General features: G+C 49.6%; 1 protein-coding gene across 1 annotated transcript in view; it reads left to right on the plus strand.

The window, feature by feature from the left end:
• Window positions 1-21,902, plus strand: part of LOXHD1 (lipoxygenase homology domains 1) — a 164,599-nt gene that overhangs the window by 12,236 nt on the left and 130,461 nt on the right. The window contains exons 3-4 of the mRNA XM_038543364.1: window positions 550-630; window positions 2,413-2,597. Of these exons, the coding sequence (XP_038399292.1) occupies window positions 550-630; window positions 2,413-2,597 (266 nt within the window). The remainder of the gene's footprint in view (window positions 1-549; window positions 631-2,412; window positions 2,598-21,902) is intronic.

Below are 21,902 nucleotides of genomic sequence, written 5' to 3' on the forward strand. Positions count from 1 at the left end.
TGTCTTATTGGAATGGCAGGACTGTGGACTGCCACCCAAGGTCTGCATCCACTTGGGGCTGCCATTGCAATTCCCCACCAGCAAGAACAAGGCAAGGGAGGAGAGGCTGGGGGCCTGCACACCCAAGAGCACCCTGGAGTTCACTCTGCCTGCCTTCTTCCTCCACTGTCCCCAACCCAGAGCATGACACTGGGTCATGACTTTGGAGATCCGGGTTCTGGTCCCAGCTCATGACTTTGGAGATCCGGGTTCTGGTCCCAGCTCTACTAACTAGCAGTTTCCTTATTTGTAAAGTGGGGCCAGTATCGCCTGCCACACTCGCAGGACACACAGCAAGTATCACAGAAGAACTTGACTGTGAAAGCAAGGAGCGGGTACCAACTGACCTTGCCCTCTGTCAGAAAGGACTCTCAGAATGGGGGTGGTTACTTGTAGCACCTCCCAGGACTGGGACGGTGGAGGAAGAAAGGGGATGGCAGCCCTCGGCTCTCCTCCCGGGCTTGTGGGCCGAGTGCAGATCCGTGCTAATAGTGCACACATTCTTTGTAGGAGTGAATCTGCCTTCGAGAAAGCCAATGTTGACGTGTTCCGGGTGAGAACCAACAACGTGGGCCTCATCTACAAAATCAGGTGAGAATTTGGCCCCTGACCAGGGAGGGAGGGAGATGAAGGTGGGTAGATCAGGGACTGACGTCACTACTTTCTGGGTGTTGATCACTCCCTGGTGTCATTTACCTCCCACCCTGAGTCATTGTGCCCTAAACTTGCCTAGTAGAGATTCACTTCTTTAGGTTAAGACAATTTGAGACAGTTTCTCACAGTCTTGGGAAATGAGCTCCCAGAGGCACCAGCTTGGTGGTCAGGAGCAAATTCCGAGTCCGGGTTGCCACCTGCTAGCTGTGGGACTTTGGACGATTCCACTCCAACCCCCCTTCCCTCACTTGCAGTAACGGTGCCTGCCACCCTGAGTTAGTGAGGACTCAACGAGTTGGGGCTTAGAGGGCAGCTGGCACTCAGCAAGTGTTAGAGATGCCGGCTCACGTGGCCGGATGCCTCTTGACGGAGAGCTTGTCTATCTCTGGGGGTGTCTGTGTGAGTGTGTGGGGAGGGAGCCTGGTTGCCAAGGAAGAGCCTTCAATTACCCCTATTTTCCCCTCTCCCTCCCTACTCCCCAGGCCGTTCAGTTTATGCCCATTTGTCAGAATGTCAGGATCACCTGCACCCAGGCTACGGCCTGGACGGGGGTCAGATGCTTCCTCAGTTCAGTTCCGATTTTTCCTCTTCCCACTAGAAACCATAGGACCATGAACTGTCTTTCATGGGGAAATAAGGGACACAGCAGTTCCTGGCACCAGCTGCATGAGGGAAGGGGGATGGCAGGGCAGAGGGTATTGGTGTGGGGAAATGCGACTTCTACTCTGAGCTCCTTACTAAGTGCTGGACCCTCTGCCAGGCAGAAGCACACATCTTCATGTATGTCATGTGTGTCATTGGTCCATTGGGGCTGTGTGCTGTCTTGAGTTGTGTTCGTCCCATGAGGGCCTGCAAAGATAAGGCCTCACTGCCATGGGCAGGGAGGAGATATACCTGGTGCAGAGTGAGGCCATCCAGGGGTCAAGGTCTGGGTAGGCCCAGAACTGGGCCTACCAGGCATGTGGAGGACTATAAGAAGTAGAGGTAATTTAGGAGGCCAGGTCTTGAAGAGTGTGGATCTGATGATGCCTGGTACAGTAGCCCTTGGCCACATGTGGCTACTGAGCACTTGACTTGTGGCTAGTCCAAACAGAGATGCACCGTACGTGTATACACACACCAGATTTTTGAAAACTTAGGAAAAGAGTGTATAATATCTTATTAGTAAATTTTCTCATGATCCCATGTTGAAATGATAAATGGATGAAATAGAATACATTATTAAAATGAACTTCACCAGTTCTTTTGCTTTTCTTAATGTGGCTTCTAGAAAATCTAAGCTTACATACATGGCTCACACATGCAGCTCATGGGATAATTCCATGGGGCAACATCAGTCTTGATGGCCATGGTGGGGGTGGGAGGTGGTTAGTCTGGGTGGCGCAGCTAAGGTGAGTATCTGGGGGCCCTGGGCGTCTGGGGATCAGGGAGAGAAGGGAAGCTCAAAAACAGTTCTGCCACAAGCCTGGGCAATCCTGGATTTTTTGTGGAAGGCAATATGACCTTGCTGGTGATGTAACCACATAACGCTCAGTAAGCACCTCTACCTTGCACAGTATTCCCATTTTGCAGATGAGGACATTAGGGTTCAAGGGGTAAAGCAACCATAAGAACAAAATGATGGCACCCCTCCTGGAAGTAAACATTTGGGTATTCCAGTGTGGAAGGGGTGTCGTCTCTGTTCTGCCAATGACGTGCAGGTGTCTGCTTCCATCCCAGGATCGAGCACGACAATACAGGTCTGAACGCCAGCTGGTACCTGGATCGTGTGATTGTGACCGACATGAAGCGGCCTCACCTCCGCTACTACTTCAACTGCAACAGCTGGCTGAGCAAGGTGGAAGGTGACCGCCAGTGGTGCCGTGACCTGCTGGCCAGCTTCGACCCCATGGACATGCCCCGAGGTCAGTGCTGAGGCTGGCCTGCCTGCCAGGGCTGGCTCATGCCTCTGTCTTGCTCTGGGCCGTTCTGTGTCCTCTTGCCATTCCTCCGGGATCTTCCTGTTGGCTAGAGCCTGACTGAAGCCCCATCTTCTCCACATGACCTTCCCAAGAGCAATCTTATGTGCTCTGGAGGCTCAAGGAAATGGGAAATGCAAGAGGACCAGGAGGCATGATGGAGGGGTGGGCACAGTCCTGAGCATCCCCTGTGTTTTCAATAACTCTTGTTGATGGGCCTCTCCACTGAGAGTCCTCTCTGAGGTCGAAGGCAGCTTTCATTGTCTTCCTATTTCTTTGCCCTTCCTCTGATGCCCAAAGGAAGGTGAGCTACGGCCGGGGCATGGTGGGTGGGGATCAACTCACAGCTTCCAGAGCTCCATCAAGCAGTCCTTAGCGCTTCCTGATTTTATGAGGAAGGAAACAACTAATTTCAAGTGCATCTCTGACCAAAGGCCTGAAATTCAGTCATTTTAGCTCAATAAGAGGCGGGTGAACAAATCATGTGAGAACCACACCATATCTTATGACTTATTGTATCACACTCTGTCCACTAAAGTTCTAACCTCACCTCACCTCATTATTGGACATATTTGCTTTTCCACAAAGGGGGACATCACATGTGGGTACCACCGTCGTAACACCTTGCTTGCAGAGAGTCACGGGCCATCGGAGGGAAAGGCATTTGATAGTGACCCTGGCAAGGTCACAAGGAACAGCAACAGCAGGTTGCTGATTCTGAAGCAGATTCCTTCCAGCCCGAGCCCTGTGGTATCCAAGATCCATCCTCTCTTGCAACGCAGCTGAGCAGGGCTTTAACTCTCCTTCTCTACCTTTGACTTCCTACCCCCCAACTGACCTTGAACTTGCCTTGTTCCTCCATGGCCCCCACCATAATAATTTGTGACTTCACTGTTTCTTTTCTAAAAAAGATATGTTATTGGTCTCTCTCTTATTACAAAACCAAATTTGATCATTATAGAGAATTTAGAAAACAGAGACATGCACACATGAAAACAGAATACCTGTAATTCTATCACCTGGATAAACATCACTGGTGACATTTTTTTTGCACACTCACTTCTAGTCTTTTCCATGCACATATAATTTGAAAGAATGGGCTAGGACAACATCCTGTTTTAGAGCGTATTTGTTTCTATGCCATAAATATTGCTCGACACCCCTGCTTGCAATGAGCATTCTGGCATAGGGAGGTACCATCACTGATTGGTTCACTGAATCCCTTATTGTTAGACATTTACATTGTGTCCCCCTCTACAATTTTATTGTTACTACAAACTATTCACCTACATCTTTGCACAGATGATTCTTTCCTTAAGATAAATTCCTAAATAGAATGTATAGAATGTACATGGTTAAGACTTTTAACAAGCATTTCCAAACTGCCCTAGAAAGGGTGCATCAGTGCCCAATCCCACCAGCCGTGCAGGAGCATCCATTTCCCTGCCCTCAATACTTAGTGTTGTTTAATTTTCTAACTGGATAGAATATTCTCCCTTTGGTTTTTGGTGGTGTTGGATATTTTTCATATGTTTATTGGCCATCTGTAGTGTGTGTGTGTTTGTGTGTGTGTGTATGAGAATGAGAGAGAGAGACAGAGACAGAGACAGACACAGAGACAGAGACTTGCCTGCCCATACCCCATGCCTGTCTTTGCAATTGGGGTGAATTTCACAGTTTTTTCCCAAAGACGTTAAGTATCTCTAATTCTTGATCCAATCTCTTTACTAGGATCAGTCCCTAGCAAGTTGTCAAGCTGACCATCTTCCTCTCTGCTCTTTTAGGCACCTTCTTTTCTTGGCCTTTTCCCACCATTTAGTTCCTCTTCCTACCTTTTGCTTCAGTCCCATGAAAACTCAGGGTTCTTTTTTTTTTTTTTTTTTTAAGATTTTATTTATTTATTCATGAGAGACACACAGAGAGAGGCAGAGACAAAGGCAGAGGGAGAGGCAGGCTCCACGCAGGGAGCCTGATGTGGGACTCGATCCCAGGACTCCAGGATCACGGCCCAGGCCAAAGGCAGGCACTAAACCACTGAGCCACCCAGGGATCCCCAGGGTTCTTCATTAGAAGAGCTTCTGAAAAGTCACCATTAAGAAAGAATTAGTGTAACTCCATGGTTCTCCAACTTTCCACAAGAATCATCCAGGGGAATGTTCTTGCCTTGTGGGAAAAACAAAGACACCCACTGACGCTATCCCTGAATCAGATCACTGGGGGGACTGCACCACTGCCCTTTTATGAGCTGGAGGGCACTGGATTTGTAGTATTTCCGGATTTCTGGATTCTGGAAGAAGGAAATGAAAAGGGAGATCTTCAAATTTTCAAAGGACTGCATTGGTAAACATAAGGTTAACTCTCCTTGCTTCTCACCTGGAATTATACCAGCTTGATGTTTAGTTGCTGCAGGAGGTCTCTGATGATCAAAATGGGGAAGATGATTATTACTTCATCCACGCAGTTTGACAGATGAGAATACTTTAAGACACGGGGTGTGGACAATAATAGAAGGGGACATTTTAAGTGTCTCTTTCACCTCCTCACGCCCCTCCAAGGGATGGTGGATCATTAGTTGGGTAGCCTTGCTTTCCTCTCTCCACACCCAGGACCATTGCCTGAAGTTCTGGCTGGTAATTAGCTGGAACCTTCTTTCATTCCTGCCCTTCAGGGAGGGTAGGTGTTCTAGGCTGACTGACTGACCCTTTGACCGAGGTGATCAGCAGATAGTGGCAGGGGTGGACCTTGATCAGGTTTTTAGATGGTTCCTGTATAGGCGATCGTATATCATGCATGAGGGGAGTTTGCCCTACTTGTGGTTGCCAGTGGGCTGTGGAACTTTAAGACAGCTTCCCTGGACAAGAAAGTCACCCTCCCTGCACGGCACGGGCCCTGACATTTGCCATGGAGGTTACTTTTTCCTCTCTAGGGTTCTCTGTAAGTGTGGAAAGTGTCCAACATATTCCTAATATATTGGGGTGATTGCTGGTCAGAGCTGCCCTCTTCTTCCATGGAGCCCACTCCGGTAAAGGGAGGCATGAGGAAAAGCAGGGACAGGAGGTTGCAAAAGAAGGAGATGGACAATAGCCAGCTCACAGTTGTGTGGATGGAAGATCATAGAGCCAAGTTCAATTTCTCAGTGGTTCTCTCAACTGGTTGGTAAAATCGCTGCTTCGGACATCTTAAGGAAACCAGGGAGCAGGGCCAAACCAAGCATGTCACCTTTTGGTTGCCTCTGTGTCTGATTACCAGGCCTTCAGGATCTGTTGCTGGGGTGTAGGGAGACAGGTTGTTGTGTCCCTTCAACCACTGGAGGTTTCCAAACCCTAGTCACTCACATTCTATCTTCAAGATTTTTGCTGTATTCAAGTACAACTTCCATTATTTACTCGTTTTTCTTCTTAAACTCCATTTTGGCAACTTACCTATCGACTGGTGAAGTTGTTTGTTTGTTTGTTTTTTTTAAAGATTTTCTATATTGATTCATGAGAGACACGGAGAGAGAGACAGAGACACAGACAGAAGAAAAGCAGGCTCCCTGCTGGGAGCCCGATGTGGGACTTGATCCCAGTACCCCGGGATCACGCCCCAAGCCAAAGGCAGACGCTCAACTGCTGAGCCACCCAGGTGTCCCAACTTGTAAAGTTGTTTTCAAAAGAAAGTGGATATCACTATCACAAAAACTGTAATCATTTGCTACGTAAATCAGCACATCAACACATATGAAAACCAATACACAACATTAGATAACCCTCCTGTATCACCATCAGCATCCTGCGTGCCACGAGTAGTATGCAGATTGCATGCTGGGAAACACTACCAGCCCTGGTCTGTGAGGAAGGGAAAGCAGAAGCAGGGAGGAGGGGAAGAGGGCTGGTAAGATACCTGGGCTCTCTCTCCATCACCCCCCACACCTGCGGGGGAGGGAAGGCGAAGGAAGGCGGGCAGGTGCTATTACACCGATGAGTTAACGCTCAAGGAGGTGCTGATTCATCTAATATCAAACAGCTGACCACAGAGGAGCTGGGACTAGAATGTGGGGTTCCTAATCCTCAAAGTAAACTTCCTGTCTGTCCCCCCATGGGCAGGGCAACCAGCCTGGCCCCTGAGGGATCACACAGTGAGGGCTCATGGAGGTCAGGAGGACCAGTCTCCTACGGTCACAGGGGTCCCTTTCACACATCCCCGCTGGCTGCTTCTCCAGCCTTGGTTTGAATCCAGCCTTTCTTGAGTGGTGGACAGTTCCCAACCACCCAGCTCAGCCATTCCAGTGCTAAGTGGCACTGGTTGTCAGAAAAATCTGCCAGAAATTAAACCCCAGACAGTCTCCCTGGGACTTCTGCTGGTCTGTTGCAGTCCCCTGCTGACAAATACCCTGTCTGCCCCTCAGCCGTGTGAAGATAGGCTGCTCTGGGCCTCCCCTCTGGGGACACACGTCCAGCCTGCCTCCCTGAGCAGCTCTGATGTGCCAGTGCTCCCCAAGAATGTACCTCCCGAACAGGAACCCCGAGTTCCAGATGGGCGCCCCTCAGAACAGAGTGCAGAATCCTCCCCGACTCCATCATCCTACTTCTTTTTAAGAAATCATTATTATTGCCATAAAACATACATAGAATTCACTATCTGAACTATTTTTAAGTGTATCGTTCAGTGGCATTAGGTAGATTCACACTGTTGTGTGACCATTACCACCACCCATCTCCAGAACTTCTTCATCTTCCCCAACTGAAACTCTGTCCCCATAAAATAATGACTCCCCATTCCCATTTCCTCCAGCCCCGGGAAATCTCTGTTCTCCCTCTGTCTCTGTAAATTCGACCACTTAGGGATCTTATGTAAGCGGACTTAGAGGATATTTGGTCTTTTATGACTGGCTTATCTTACTTTAGCATAATGTTTTCAAGGTCCATCCATGTCACAGCATGTATGGGAACTTCATTTCTTTGTAGGGCTGAATCATTCCATTATGTGCATAGACCTGTTTCACTTATCCATCAGCTGTTGATGGACACTGGGGTTGTTTCTACTTTTTGACCATCGTAAATAACGTAGCTGTGACTGTTGGTGTACAAATAGATGTTCAAATTCCTGCCTTCATTTCTTTTGGGTGCAGACCCAGCCATGAAAATACTGTTTTCTGCAGCGGCTGCATCATTCCACATCCCCACTCACAGTGCATGAGGGTTCCAGTTGCTCTACATACTCATCAATGCTTTATTTTCTGTTTGTTTGTTTTTTTTTAATAATCATCTCTTCTTGTGCTTATGGGTCATTTGTACATTTTCTTTGGAGAAATGTCCCCGTTCAAGTCCTTTGCCCATTTCAAAGTTGGTTTGTTTGCCTTCGTTGTTGAGTTCTAGGGATCCATCTAGAATGTCTTTGTGGATATTACCTCTTAGCTGATGTGATTGATTTATAAATATTTTCTCCCATCCCGTGGGATGCCTTTTCACTCTGTTGAAAAGAGTTGTGTTGACACACTCAAGTTTTTAATTTTTATGAAGTCCAACTTATTATTTTTTCTTTTGTTGCCTGTGCTTTTGGTGTCACATCCAAAAAATTATAGCCAAACCCAATGTCATGAAGATTTTGCCCCCTGTTTTTTTCTTACATTTGGGCCATTGATCCATTTTGAGTTAATTTTTATATGGGATGTAAAATAAGGGTCCAATTTCATTTTTCTTTTTTTTGCACGTGGAGATCCAGTTTTCCTACATTATTTGTTGTAAAGACTGTCCCTTCCCTCATTGAATGGTTTTGGCACCCTTGTCAAATATCATTTGACCATATACATAAGGGGTTTTTCCTGGGTTCTCTATCCCATTCACTGACCCAAATGTCTGTTCTTAAGTCAACACTGAACTGTTTTGATTATTGTAGCTTTGTAGGAAGTTCAGAAATCATGATGTGTAAGACTTCCAACTTTGTTTTAAGATTGTTTGGATATTCAGGTTCCTTTGACATCCTGCTTCTTTTAAACCACCCTGTGATTGATTAATCCAATATCCCAGTGACAATACACCACACTGACTTTGCAGTCAAAGGGCTCTGATTCCCCTGGAAGATAAGATGAAAATACCCCAAGTCCTCAGTTCTTGCCCAGTGCTTCAAGGCTTCTGGAGAAACAACCTGGATTTTCCTGACTCATTCCCACGTGATTCAGCAGGAGTGGGTGTTCCAGTCTTGACTGGCTCCCCTCTACATCTTAGTGGAATGGTCCAGGAGACATCACACCTCCTGATTAATAATCTCAGACATACATGTGCCCTGAGGGAGTTAGCAGCCATCTGTATGCTCGTTTCTCTCTTAGAGTGGGTGTCAGGGGTCCTGGCACCTTCTGGGGCCTGCGGCAGGCTGGCAGCCGCTTTTTCAGCATGTCTGCATTGACTATCCCTGGGAATACAGTCTTAGCTATCGAATTGCTCCAGAATTGTAGTGAATTTTCCATCCTGCCATCTGCCCCTTGGCATTCCCCCATTGCCATGCATGTCTGACTCTCTTCCTAGAGGATTTCCATCTAGAATGGCTTCCCCTCTTGACAACCCAGAACCCAGAGGGGCACAGTAGCTGTATTGACATCTGTACACTGAGGGCTGCTGGCCAGAATCTCAGCACGTCTCCCAGGCCTTGAATTGAAGCATTGCCATGAGCAAATGTCATGGGTCATGCCCCTTCACTCCCCGAGCTGCTCTTAAATGCTGGGTCTGGGGTCAGGATATGGTCCTGGCACTCCAATTGCTTGCAGTCCAGTGAGGACACAGACTGCCACAGTACAAGCTACCCTTGAAGAGAGTGGAGGGCATCACATGATTCAAAGCTCCATGTCTCAAGGCATAAGAGTCCTAGGTTCAATTCCCACAATACTACCTTCAGGCTCCATGACCTTTGGACAGAATACTTCTACAGTCTTGTGTCTTCAGATGCATACACTGTACAAATCCACAGAGCCCCAGGAGGTAAGGTCTATTATCCCCACTTTCCACCTAGAACAAAGGTCCAGGTGAGCATGACCATCTCCCGCCTCTCTCTCTGTTTCTCAGTCCCGGACTAGCAGCTCCCATTTCTCAACGTGTTTGCTCAGATTGTGTTGGCTCCAGTGTCTGGCAGACGGTGGCTCTGAAAGCTGTTCTCTCCAGCACTCATAAACCATGAGGAAGTTTCAAGGGACCCATAGGAAATGGGTCTGAGGATGAGACATTCTCTCCCCACCTGCTCCCCGATTGTGGAGTGGAAGCCAGACTGCTGACAGAAGTTTCTAGGGGCTCATGTCCTGTCCCATCAAGCCCCACAAGGACCCAAGAGCCCTAGAGTCCTGCCTGACTGCTGCCTGGAAGTGTTATCCTTGCTCCCAGACTTCTGTGTCAAGCTGGTTAGAGAAAAGACGGTCAATTAAACATATTTCGGGGTGAGAGGAAACGGCAGAGCCAGCACCTTTCCCCTTGCATGCTCTCTTTCATCCTAGGCTTCAGGGTTCCGTTTCCCCCATGCTACCCAAACCCCACGGGGGTGGGGGTAGAGCCCCAGCTTCTCTGGAATGCACTCCTTGCTCCCTTGCCCTGGGTTCTCCCCCTTCAAACTTGGAGAAATTGAAATCTGTGCCATCCACGGAAGTGGATTCTCAGGGGTCCCCCCACCCCCCGCCGCCCAAGCTGCACTCAGGGGTGTGTAAGGAATCTCATGGGCAGGGAGGAGGAGCGTTTAAGCCTGCTTCTTGAGATTCAGACATGATCCGGCCAATTCATAGCCAGAAGGAGCCACTGTGGCTAATGGGGTGGGTGGTGGCCCTCAGTGGTTTTAAGATGTATAAACAGCTGAGACCTCCATATCTCAGGGACTGCTGTTGGCCTCTTTGGGCACTAACTGCTGAATATGTGTCTCTCTGGGCTCTCCAGCCAAGCTCAGTTTTCTCTGGGTTCTCCTCACCTGGTGACTGCACTCATACCTGCCAACCTGGCCACTAGGACTAAGGGCTTGCATGAGATTAGTAACAAACAGGCTCATATGAGTATGGGTGGGGTGGGGCAGGGGGTCATGAGTAGACACACACAGTTATGGGGACCAGCAGCAGAGATGGGTGGAAAGAGCTCTACCAGGGGTAGCGGTTAGGGGGGCAGATAACTGGCTTCCAGTCTTGCCCTGCAGTAACTGTGTGACTCAGGCAGGTCATTCGTCCCCTCTGGGCTACTTCCTTGTCTTAGAAGGTTGGACTAGATGTTCTCTGAGGTCCCTTGCAACGCTGGCTTTCTCTGGTATCCTGCGAGCTAACTGTCTCCTCGTCTCCCTTCCCTGGCTCCAGGTCTCCCAGTCTCTGAATTCACTCCCCAAACCTTGTTGTTACTCCTGGTGTGATGTTCCTGAGGCCCAGCACCCAGTATGGTGCAGAGTTGCACGGGCTGAGAGTGCAGGGCTGCGCATCCCTCTGGCTCCAGGGCGGCTCAGGACACATCTCAGGCTGGAGTGGGCCACCCTTAAGACAGACCCTGCCTGGTTTTCTCACTGCTACTATGACATCATTTCCTGCTTTTTGGCCAAGTAATTGTCCTCATCCCAGCACCCACCTACAGACCCTCCCACTTTCAAAAGCACTGAGCTGATCACGTGGCTTAAATTAGTACTGAGCCCACACCACATCGCTTTGGGAAAGTTCCGCCAACTTGGCAACACGACAGGCCTCGGAAGCCAAGAGCTGAGTTCCAGCTGGCCTGGGGGCTGTTCGCACCCTGGGGCTTCGGGAAGCAGGCACAACAGCTCATCGATGTTTCAGACCCGAGCCTTGCCGGCAGCAGAGGAGGCCCTCGCATTCGGAAGGGCTGGGTCTGGAGTGGGGCCTGCCTGTTGTCTCCTCCCGGCTCGGCCTGTTCCCTAGACTTCTCCGGGACACCCCTCTCCCCAAGGGAGCATTTACCTGCTTTGGTGGGTCAGTAGTAAATGCAGCTGCAGCCGGTGTTGTGCTAGGCCCCAGAGAGACAGAGGCGCTGGTTGTTCAAGTAGCACTGGCATGGGCAGGTGGGCCGGCAGCCTGCAGGTGGTTGGGGGGATGGATGAGCTTTTCGTCCAGACTCCCTGGCTGGCATTTTCTCCCTCTTCCCTGCTCCCACCCATCTGTCTGTCTTTCTTCTTCTTCTTCTTCTTCTTCTTCTTCTTCTTCTTCTTCTTCTTCTTCTTCTTCTTCTTCTTCTTCTTCTTTCTTCTTCTTCTTCTTCTTTCTGTAGCAAATGGGACACCTAATGCTGGGGCTGAAAGTGGCCCAGGGGCCAATAAACAGGTAGAAATGGGATCGTGTTTGTCCAGCATAATCACTGTTTCCACTCTCAGTGATTTCATCAGGCAACTAGGTTATAATTTCATTACAGCCCACACTGTGCTGCATGGTGATTATACCACAGAGCTCCAGATGTGCACCCATTCTCGGCAAGACTGTGCTGGGCACGGTGCCCACGGTGCCTTTGAAGAAGGGGCTGGACCAGAAGGGATCATGATTAACATCTTAGGGGCATGTGCAAATCTCGCTGACCTGTGGTGGATGATGACAGGCCTGCCCGAGAACTGCCTGGTGCCAAAGCAAACACAGCATGAAAGCAGCCTGGCTGAGTGACAAAGAAAGCACCCATCATGAAGGCCCTGCCAAGAAAACCAGCAGCCCTGACTTACTCCCAGGTTCTATAGGATGATACCACGGAGTAATCAAATCTTTGACTTTACAATATAATTCTCTGGGTCAGAAAGCACATGAGACTTTATATCTTGAGTTCTTGCTCTGGCTTTGCCACCAATAGTAATGAGACCTGGGGCAGATGGCCATTCCACTCCCATCCTCAGCTTCTTCCTCCATAAAATGGGTGCACTGGTTTTTCTCTGGTGGTCTTTTTACAATTAATAGAGCGTAATAACCAAAGAATTAATAGAGTGTAATAACCAAAGAGAGAAGGATGGGTCTGGGGCTAGCCCTCATCTATGGGGCAGAGGAAATTGGCTTTTGGTGTCCTCCCTTCCCCTGTGGATACTTCCTTCTCATTTCACCCCCTCTCAGACTTACCATTATTCTGCATAGTGTCCATCTCCCCACTGTGAACTCGGTCCCTGGACCCTCCTCCTTCTCTGTGGTCAACATCTGGCTCTGCCTCTCTACTGGTTGGGTAAGCTCTGTGCCACTATCTCTTCATCTGTAAAGTGGGGATAATGTTAATTCCCACTTCACAAAGTGGTTGAGCTGATTAATTGGAGGGAATGAACATCAAGGCTTGGTACAATGCTGGACATAGAGTAAGCACCCTGTAAACGACACCAGTACGGTGGTGGTAGTGGTGGTGGTTACAATCTTGATGTTTTCCCCTCTTCTTCCCCCACATTCAGGCTTATTCTGTCTCTGAGATGCATACACTCAACATTCTGGCCTTTCAGAGTCAGGTAGGATGTTGGAGCCACTCAGGGCCAGGGTCCCCTCTGGAATCCAGAAGTCTCTTCTAAACAACTGGGAATAGGCTCAAGACCTTGATTTCAGTTGAAGGCTGCAGGGAGAACTCTCAGAGCCATGAGGGCTTCAGGGTTGGGAGGAGCTGGGCCCGTCCTGCAGCGCTCTCCTTCTCTGAACTTCCCAGCAGCTCCCCGCCCACCCCATCTGCTCCCACCTAACGTTGCAGAAAATCATCTCCGGAAAGAGTGGGAAGAAGAGAACTGTTTCCAATGAGGCCCCAGCGAGAAGTATCAGAGAATTTCAGGACCAGAAGTGACCTTATCAACCTTCCTCCCTTTTATAGAAGAAAAAACAGAAGCCTCAGGAAGTTAAGCCAGGAAGTTAAGCCAGGAAGTTAAGGTCACACAGTGTGGGTAGAGCTAGTGCCCTGGGCTCCACATGCCACCTTGTGCTCTTCCAGTGTCATCCAGTGTCTCAATGGGCACTTGTTGGAAATCTTTTATGTACCAGATCCTTTGCTCGGGGTAAATAGATATAGGCCTTTCTCCTTAGGAACTTAGAGACTAAAAGGGAGGGTCAAGCCAGTAAGTAATTAAGTACAAAAGATAGAATGTTTTAAATAGGGAATGACCAGACTAATGGAAACATAGAGGAAGGAGGAATCAGGAGGGCTTCATAGAGGAGGTGATGCCCAATAGAGACTTCATAGTTGAGGAGTTTGCTAGGCTTCCAAACAGAATGAAATTTTCAAATGGGTGTTTATAATAACCTTCCCACCCCCCATTTGTGGAAGCACTTTCTTAGAGCTGCATTCTGTATGCATGAGAATTGGAATGTGTAATACAGACATTGCCTTGGCAATGCTCCAGCTGTGGGGGTCCATTCCAGCCACTAGTGGTTTCCTGCTGGACCCTTCCCCTGAGCTCCAAGTGTTGGCCAGGGTGGCGCAAGGGTCTCCGAGAAGGGGTTCCCACCTCCCTGGGGCTGGATGTCTACCGGTGGGTCCCTGCCTCTGTCTTTTCTCTTCCTTTGTCCAGTCCCCAACCCTCCCTCTAGCTGCCTAGCTGCCCTAACCAGCAAGCTCAAGGTTTCTGGTACCAAAGCCAGCTCCAGGGTCACGTGCATGGATTTTCCTTAGGTTGTACAGATTGATGGTTCTCGACGACTCCTTCTGGACTACAGGGGGCATGACTTATTCAAGTGTTGGCTTTAGGTGATTTCAATCTTTGGTTTTCAATTACAGGGGAAAAGATATGGCTGTTGTAAAAATTGTCAAAAGTACAAAAAAGCAAGAAGAAGAATAAAATCTTCCATAATCCCATTACCTTAAAATGATAACAGCTAGTTTTTATTGGTCACTTACTCAACGTCAGGCATCGTTCTAATCAGTATCTATCATCTATCTATCTATCTATCATCTAATCTCTCTAACCTTCACAGTACCACAACAACAGTATTACTATTATTATTATTATACCCATTTTATCATCTCTCTAACCTTCACAGTACCACCACATTATTATTACTATTATTATTATTATACCCATTTTACAGGTGAAGCTAACAGAGGCACGGAGAAGGCAAGTAATTTGCATAGAAGTGATGGAACTAAGAGTAAACCCAGAGCCTTGAAATTAATCACTGTGTAGGAGCACCTTGGAGACACTGCTGTTAACATTTTGGTGAATTTCCTTCCTTTTCTTTTTTATACATGAATGTATTAAACACTACGTACTGAAAGTGGTATTGTATTACAGTCAACTTTTAACCAGGCTTTTTAAGGCTTTTTCACTTATTATTATATTATAATATCAAACAATCTTCTAAACCATTATTTTAAGTGGCCGCATGGGTAAATATCATAATTCAGCTGTATGATTGCCCATTTTGGCTATTTTTAGATTGTTCTCAATTTTTCGTTATTAATGATGCTGTGATAGACACTTTCATAGGTCATCTATGAACACAATGATTTCCTAGTATTAATGAACTGTTAGGCACAGGGACTGAATTGTTAGTTCAGAGGGTTTGTAGAATGTTCAGCCTTCTGACAGGTATTGCTCACCTACCCTGCAGAAAGGCTGTGTGGTGTTCTGGTTCCTGCAGCAGGGGATGAGAAGTGCTGGCTTCCCAGCAGTGGAGTGAAGTCTGAGGTGGAAAGGGAAGAAATGGGGTCAAGATTGCTGGGGTGTGCAGGTGGAAGGGAAGGGTTTGCTGTAGAGCAGCAGGAATGGGAGCCAAGGAAAATGAGTGTCTGAGGGACAGGTAGAAATGGCTCTGTAGAGCTTGGCCATGAACTGGATGAGGGCACGAGCACGATGACCTGAAAGGTGTGAAGGCCTCCGTGCTCCAGATTCTTTCAGCACCTGATAACATCAGGCTTACATCACTGTGTCCTAGGAAAGTGTACTAGCTGTCTATGATTTGGTGGTGAAACAAGGGCCAGAGTGGTTTTCCTTGATTACCACCCAGGAGTGACTGTTAATGCCTGAGCGATGCTTTAATGCGTCTGTGTAACCAGGCTCAGTTGAGTTCACCCCATGGCCTTTGCTTGAGCACATGTTAGATGCCACCTAAGTGGTACATGGCCCGAGAGTTCTGGAGTGGAGTACCTGGGCTTGCCAGGTGGGCTTTAACTAGACCTGGCAGGGTGGGAGAGATGACAGAGAGAGAACTGATGGAGAATCTCCCTGCCCTGACCAGTCCAAATCTAGGCTTCACCCTCTCTAACTGTGGGAACTTGATTAGGTTTCCTAACCTCTTGCCTCCACTGCTTGCTCAACAAGTGGTGACCGGGGTAGTAACAGAGTCTGCCCGGGTGAGGATTATAGGAGAAAGATGCGACCCGCGCAGAGTCAGCCCTCGGCAAGCATCAGAGGCTCTTACTACTCTGATAAGTGCGAGCATCTGTAGGGTCAGCAAGGTTGAGGGCATTCTCGAGAAAGCAGGGAAGCTCCAGTCCTAGGTGAAGGATCAGGTGAATGTGGTGAGAGGTTTGGACCCCTGACCAGAGGGAAGGAAGAGGAAACCCTGGGGGGGCAGCAAGGAGGGGAGGCCGTCTCGAGTGTCTGGACCTGGGAGGATGTTCATTGCTCCCTGGCTGGGACCGGCTCCCCGCGAGAGTCTGCAGATGCTCCTCAGTGCACCTGTGCAGGTGGGAGGAGTCAGGGGCCCTCCGTGGCTGGGGGGGAACATTCTGCTCCCCCACCCCCCAGGGCAGCTTGAGCAGGTGTCTCCCACTCCGTTCGTGTCCTCGCTGCCGTGCAGGTGAGGTCTCCTTTGGGCAGCGTCTGGCTCTGGCTGAGCTGGAGTGATGGGTGCCAGGGAGCCGCAGAGGACGCAGGTGCACGTGGGCCGGCCCCCTGCCACCCCATCGGCTTCCTGGGGTGCATGAAGCCCTGTTCTAAGCACGCGGGACCTGAGAGCGTGCCAGGGCAGGGAAAGAAACACCGTGCGTCAGTTCAGCAGCTCTTCATTCATGATTCCCTGCTTCCTGAAAAAGCCTGGGCCACGTGAGCTGCTGGGAGGCTCAGATCACGTTGGGTGTGGGATGGTCCTTCCTTGGCAAGCAGGGCCGAGGCTTCGTTTCTGGGCATTTGCTTGACTTGTGTCATCGGGAACGTGACGGGCAGCCCTGCCTGGCTCAGCACCGAGATCTGGGGGATCGGCCCACTCGTGGCTGTGCTTCCCCCCCATCCTCCCCCCGCCGCCCAGGGTGGCTCACTCTCAGATGTGTCCTGTCGCTGCCGTGTGCTGACTGTTCCAGACAGAGCGCAGGCGAGGCTGTGGGGGCGGCTGGCGCACCCCGTGCAGGCAGCAGCTCGGGCCTGCCAGTGCCTGCCTTTTCTGGAAGCCCACACAGGCAGCTTCCGGCTGGCCCACAAGGGGACACGGTTCCTGTGCCTCTGCCTTGCAGGCTGCAGAGGGAAGAGGGGGCCTAGGTGGGGCTGCTGGATCCCCTGGGCAGGGCAAGTGGGGGCACAGATAACACTCTGCTTGGGGCCTTCAGGTAGCCACCTGTCTTTAGGCTAAAACCAATGCCATCCGTGCAGTACCCCAACTCAGTTCTGTATGGCTCTGGAAGGTACCTTGTGATCAGCTTAATCTCTGGTCTGATTCCCTTATTGTATACTATTCAGATCAATACTCAAACCACTTTGGCTTCTTTGAGCTCTCACTGACCTTCAGGGAAAGGCAGCCACTCTCTGAAAGGTAGTGTTACTGGGTTCAGATATGCAGGTTGTGCACTGCACAACGGAGACTGTGTAAGGAGACACTCCACATCATAGAGGTTGTAGGTTTGTGTATTTATTCTGACAGTCATCCAACAGATGGCAGTAAAGTGTCTTGAGGAAGAGAGCCCTTTTCTCCTTTGTAGAAAGGTACCCTATGAGTTACTGGTTACCCACTAAGAAGCCAGAGAGAAATCAGTTCTAGGAGGAATGTTACAGCATTGATGAAACCACAGGCCAATCTTAGAACTACCTTGGGCAACCATTCCTGTGACCCATCACTGAGGCCCTCTTGGTTTCATGCTCACTCAGGAAGGACGGTGAGCTTGCTAGCCCCTCCTTCACCCAGCCCTTCCCCTCTCTCCATCTCTGCTCCTGCTCACTCTCAGCCAGGCAAGGAGCTGAAGGCACGATGCCTGAGGTTGTAGAACTGGTGCAGCCATCTGTCCCCACCTTCAGGGAACCCCGGCCCAGGCCTTCCTTCTCCACTCAGAGGAACATTGAGCTTGGCCCAGCCACCCTGCATTGTAGGGGCAGAGAAAGCTGGCCCTGTCTACCCGTACTGGCACAGGATATGCTCCTTCTCACCCCTTCCAGCTCGATGGATAAAGGGCACTAGTTTCCCAATCCTCAGAGTCCTTGAGCTGCTTACCTAGTGATTGGAGTGTGCTGTGATCACCCTGTGACCAGCAGCTGGCCACCCCTGCAACAATTAGCTCCACTCCTATTCCAGGCCACAGAGCAGACAGTTGCCTGCAGTCCCTTGATTGAAAGCACAAGACAGCATGAGGCAGCAGGTGGCCAACCACATACAGGCTTTGGCCCCTGAGGAGTAGTTTTGTGAGGACCTGGAGCTAACAAAGTATAAGAATCTTATACTTTTTAAAGATGGGAAAGAAAAAATAAATAAAAAAAATAAAGATGGGAAAGAAATCAAACAAGGATAATATTTGACTACACAGGAAGGTTTTATGAAGTTCAAAGGTCTGTGGCCATAAATAAAGTTGACAAGGGCATTCCCATTTGCTTACGCAGTTTTCCATAGCGGGCTGTGAGCCTCTGCGTCCCCTTATCTGCGGCTCATTGTCCAAGGTTCCAGTTTCAGGAGGTCAGGCCACCTCCAGAACAGGGGATTCTCTTTCTGACCAATAGTCAAGAGGTGAAGAGTAGCTTAAGGCTGCGTCCCAGAGCCTGCGTCATTCTCTTCACGTGGTCATGGCGCAGGCATTTGTCATCTCCCATCATCTTCAGAGGGGTGAGTTCAGCCAGGGAAGGAATTTTGAGAGAGGGAGACCACGTTCACACCACTTTTATTACAACATATTCTTACAGTTAATCGTGGTTAGTTATTATTGGTAATCTCTTACTATGCCCAGTGTACAAGTTAAACTGCATCACAGTGTGTCTGTATAGGAAAAAAAACAAGTTTCTACAGGATTCAGTACTCTCCAGGGTCCCAGGCACCCACTGCAGGTCTACTCTGTGGGTAGGAGGAAGGGAATGACCCTGTTGCATGGCTGCTTTCATGAGCCCAGAGCAGAATCCTAGCAATAGAGACCTGGTGGCCTGCGAGGCCTAAAATACTTACTATCTGGCACTGTGCAGAAAAAATATGCCTCCCCCGGCGTAGAGAATGAGAGGCTACGACGCATTCTAGAAAGAGCTCTGGCTTCAGAGACAAGAGACCTGGCTTTGAGCCCCTTCTTGCATCATTTAGCAGCTGTGTGTCCCCGGGCGAGCTGCCTTGCCCCTGCACCTCACCTCTGTTTCCCCATCTGTAAATGAGAATGTCAACAGTATCTGTCCAGCCTGTATCAAGTGGCCATGGTATGGTTCAGATGACATTAAGGACATGCAGGGGCTTTGTGAGCTGCTAGGACTGGGTGACCATTTAGTATCACTTGCCCTAGAAGGTGGGCCAGCCCTGGCCATCCTCTTCCAACTCTTTGCTCTCCTCTGCTTTCTCCTGCCCTGTTTCCCGCTGGCCTCTGGGGCAGGGATTTTTCCTGACCTTGGAGCTTTCCCTCTGGCCAGTTCCGTTTACCAGGAGGGCAGCCACATTTCACATGTGGGGAGTTTGCTCTCACATGGATCACTGGATCTGAGGGGTGAATTCAACATGTAAAAACCCATTTGTGACCAGAATTGCATGTGTGTGCTCATTAAAATTCTGGTCATGGGGGACCTGGGGGGCTCTCATGGCCACTTGGGAGGAAGGCTTGATGCACTGTGCTGACAGTCTGCCAGCCGTGAGAGAATGGAGCCCTGCTTTTATCCCGTCTTGCTCTTTCAACAATATATGCACTTAATCACAATTTAGGGTTGGCGCTGGGCCCTAGGCCTTGCTTGGAAAAACCACAGATCAGATAGGATGGGGTTCTACTTGAAGAGGAAATGTGGAAGAAAAGCAGGGAGAACAGTAATGTAATAAGCTTCGTTGTACATCTTTGGGGCCTTTTAAAGAGCAGTTTTGTGGGGCGCCTGGGTGGCTCAGTGGTTGAGGGTCTGCCTTCGGCCCAGGTCATGATCCCAGGGTCCTGGGATCGAGTACTGCACCAGGCTCCCCACAGGGAGCCTTCCTTTCCCTCTGCCTGTGTCTCTGCCTCTCTCTGTGTGTGTGTGTGTGTGTGTGTGTGTGTGTCTTATGAGTAAATAAATAAAATCTTAAAAAAAAAATAAAGAGCAGTTTTGTGAGGTGTGCCTGCTCACCCTGCTGCTGCTCTCGGCCCCTGTTCAGTGTGATGGGAGGTCATCTGGCACACGGGGGGGTCCTGCTCCTCACAGCCAACCACATGGGGACCCAGGTCTCCACGTTGCCATAGAGTTCTGCAGAGGTTAGAGAACAGTCCAGCCTTATTCCAGAACTGACTTTCTCCTGCTTTCTGTTCACTTAACTTTCTGACCTCTGGGCTTGAGCCCCTGGTCCACCTCAGCTGGAAAGTTCAGGAAGCTCCATCCACCTTTGTCTCCTACATTGCTTCATTTCAGCCCTGATGCCTGCCGCTCTGGACTTTCCTGGGATGGAGATGCTGTGTGTCTCTAAAGTCCTGTGTGAGCTCCGGCTCCCCAGGCTTGCCTGCACCGGCCTCTAGCACCTCCCCTGTCCTCTGAGAGGCCCCCTCCATCTCTTGGCTTCCCTCTCTAGTCTGTAGGCTGCCTTTCCTGGTCAGATGTCATGGAATTGCAGACTGAAAAGAACCCTTAGTGTTCTCACTTTCTCTCACCTCTAACATTTTCTCTACAGATTTCTCCCTGACGCATGGCTTTCCACCAATGTACTTGTCACAAGTGACTGCTTAGATGTCTCGAAGGAAGGGAAACTCACTTCCCCAAGGGCATCCCAGGCCTTTGTTGGATAGCCCTAGCTACTAGAAAACGTTTCTTTTGGTGAGCTAAAATATCCTTCTTTATGATTCAAATGCTAAGTCCAATTCTGCCTTCTGGAATGATGCAGAATGTCTGCTGCTCCTTCCTCAGGTGCTCCCCAGCCCTCCTCATGCACTGTGCCCAGTTCTGTCTGGAGTCCTGTTGCCCTCTCTGACGGACTGATGCTCGGCAGTGGCCTTTAGGGCCTCCCCTAGCTCCCACCCCACCCTGGAATCACCAGCCAAGGGGACCCTGGGCATTTTGTCACTGAGCTGAGAAAGGATGTGAACGAAAATGAATGGTTCTCAGAGGAAGAAAGAACAGCCCGCAGCCAGAGGCCTCGGTAACTTGGAAGGTGATCAGGAATAGGGGCAGCTGGACTGGCCAGGGCCCTCCTGGTCCCTCACAGCCCCATGTCTCAGGATCTTCAGAGGGGGTGGGGCCTGGAAACCCACCTGGTGGGCAAGCTCCCCAGGAAGCCTGAATATGGCCCAAATTTCAAACCACAGATTTAGGGAGTTGCCTGGGTCTGGCCTCTTCTGAAGATCCTGGTTCTGTCTCCCATCTCAGAGGGGTCTTCATGGGGAAGAAAATGGGGTAGGAGTCCAGGAGATATTTGGTTGGATACAAGAACTGGAGGGTCCTCCCTCTCTTGTGATGGATCTCACCCCATGAGGTTCAAGGAGACAATTGCTCCTTCCTGGCTCAGGTTCTCAGCAGGTTAAAGATCAGCCTTCAAAGGGCTTTGTATATGTGAGGATGTCCTCTGTGGATGCCCTGCAACATTCCGCTTCATGTCATCTCTAGGTGGCAGATGCCCGGTGAAGTTAAGTTTTCTTTTCATCTCCCCCACCTCACTCCTTTACCCTGAGCAGCTTCCCTGGGACTTTGAGCTTTAGGAAACTCGAGTCAGGTTGCTTTCTGACATACTTAGTAAGACTCTAGTTACGTGCCCAGCACTGTGCTAGGAGCTGTTTGAGGGGCTATACCTGAGAAGGAGATCCTGCCCCAGACTTCCTTTAAGTTCTTGAAGAACTAGGAAGCCTCACCTGTAGGAAACAGCAAACTGTGCGAGGCAGTAGATGGTGAACTTGGAAATCATTAACACAGACAACATGGCAGAGCCAAGGAATGCAGAGTAGAAAGCCCCTGGGGAGGAGGTAGGCAGAGGGCCTGGAACTCTAGGTCTTAATGAAAACAGTTCTAATTTATTTTTGTTGAGGTATGATTGACATACAACAT

The sequence above is a fragment of the Canis lupus genome, chromosome 7, assembly GCF_011100685.1.
Source record: "Canis lupus familiaris isolate Mischka breed German Shepherd chromosome 7, alternate assembly UU_Cfam_GSD_1.0, whole genome shotgun sequence".
Classification (NCBI taxonomy): domain Eukaryota; kingdom Metazoa; phylum Chordata; class Mammalia; order Carnivora; family Canidae; genus Canis; species Canis lupus.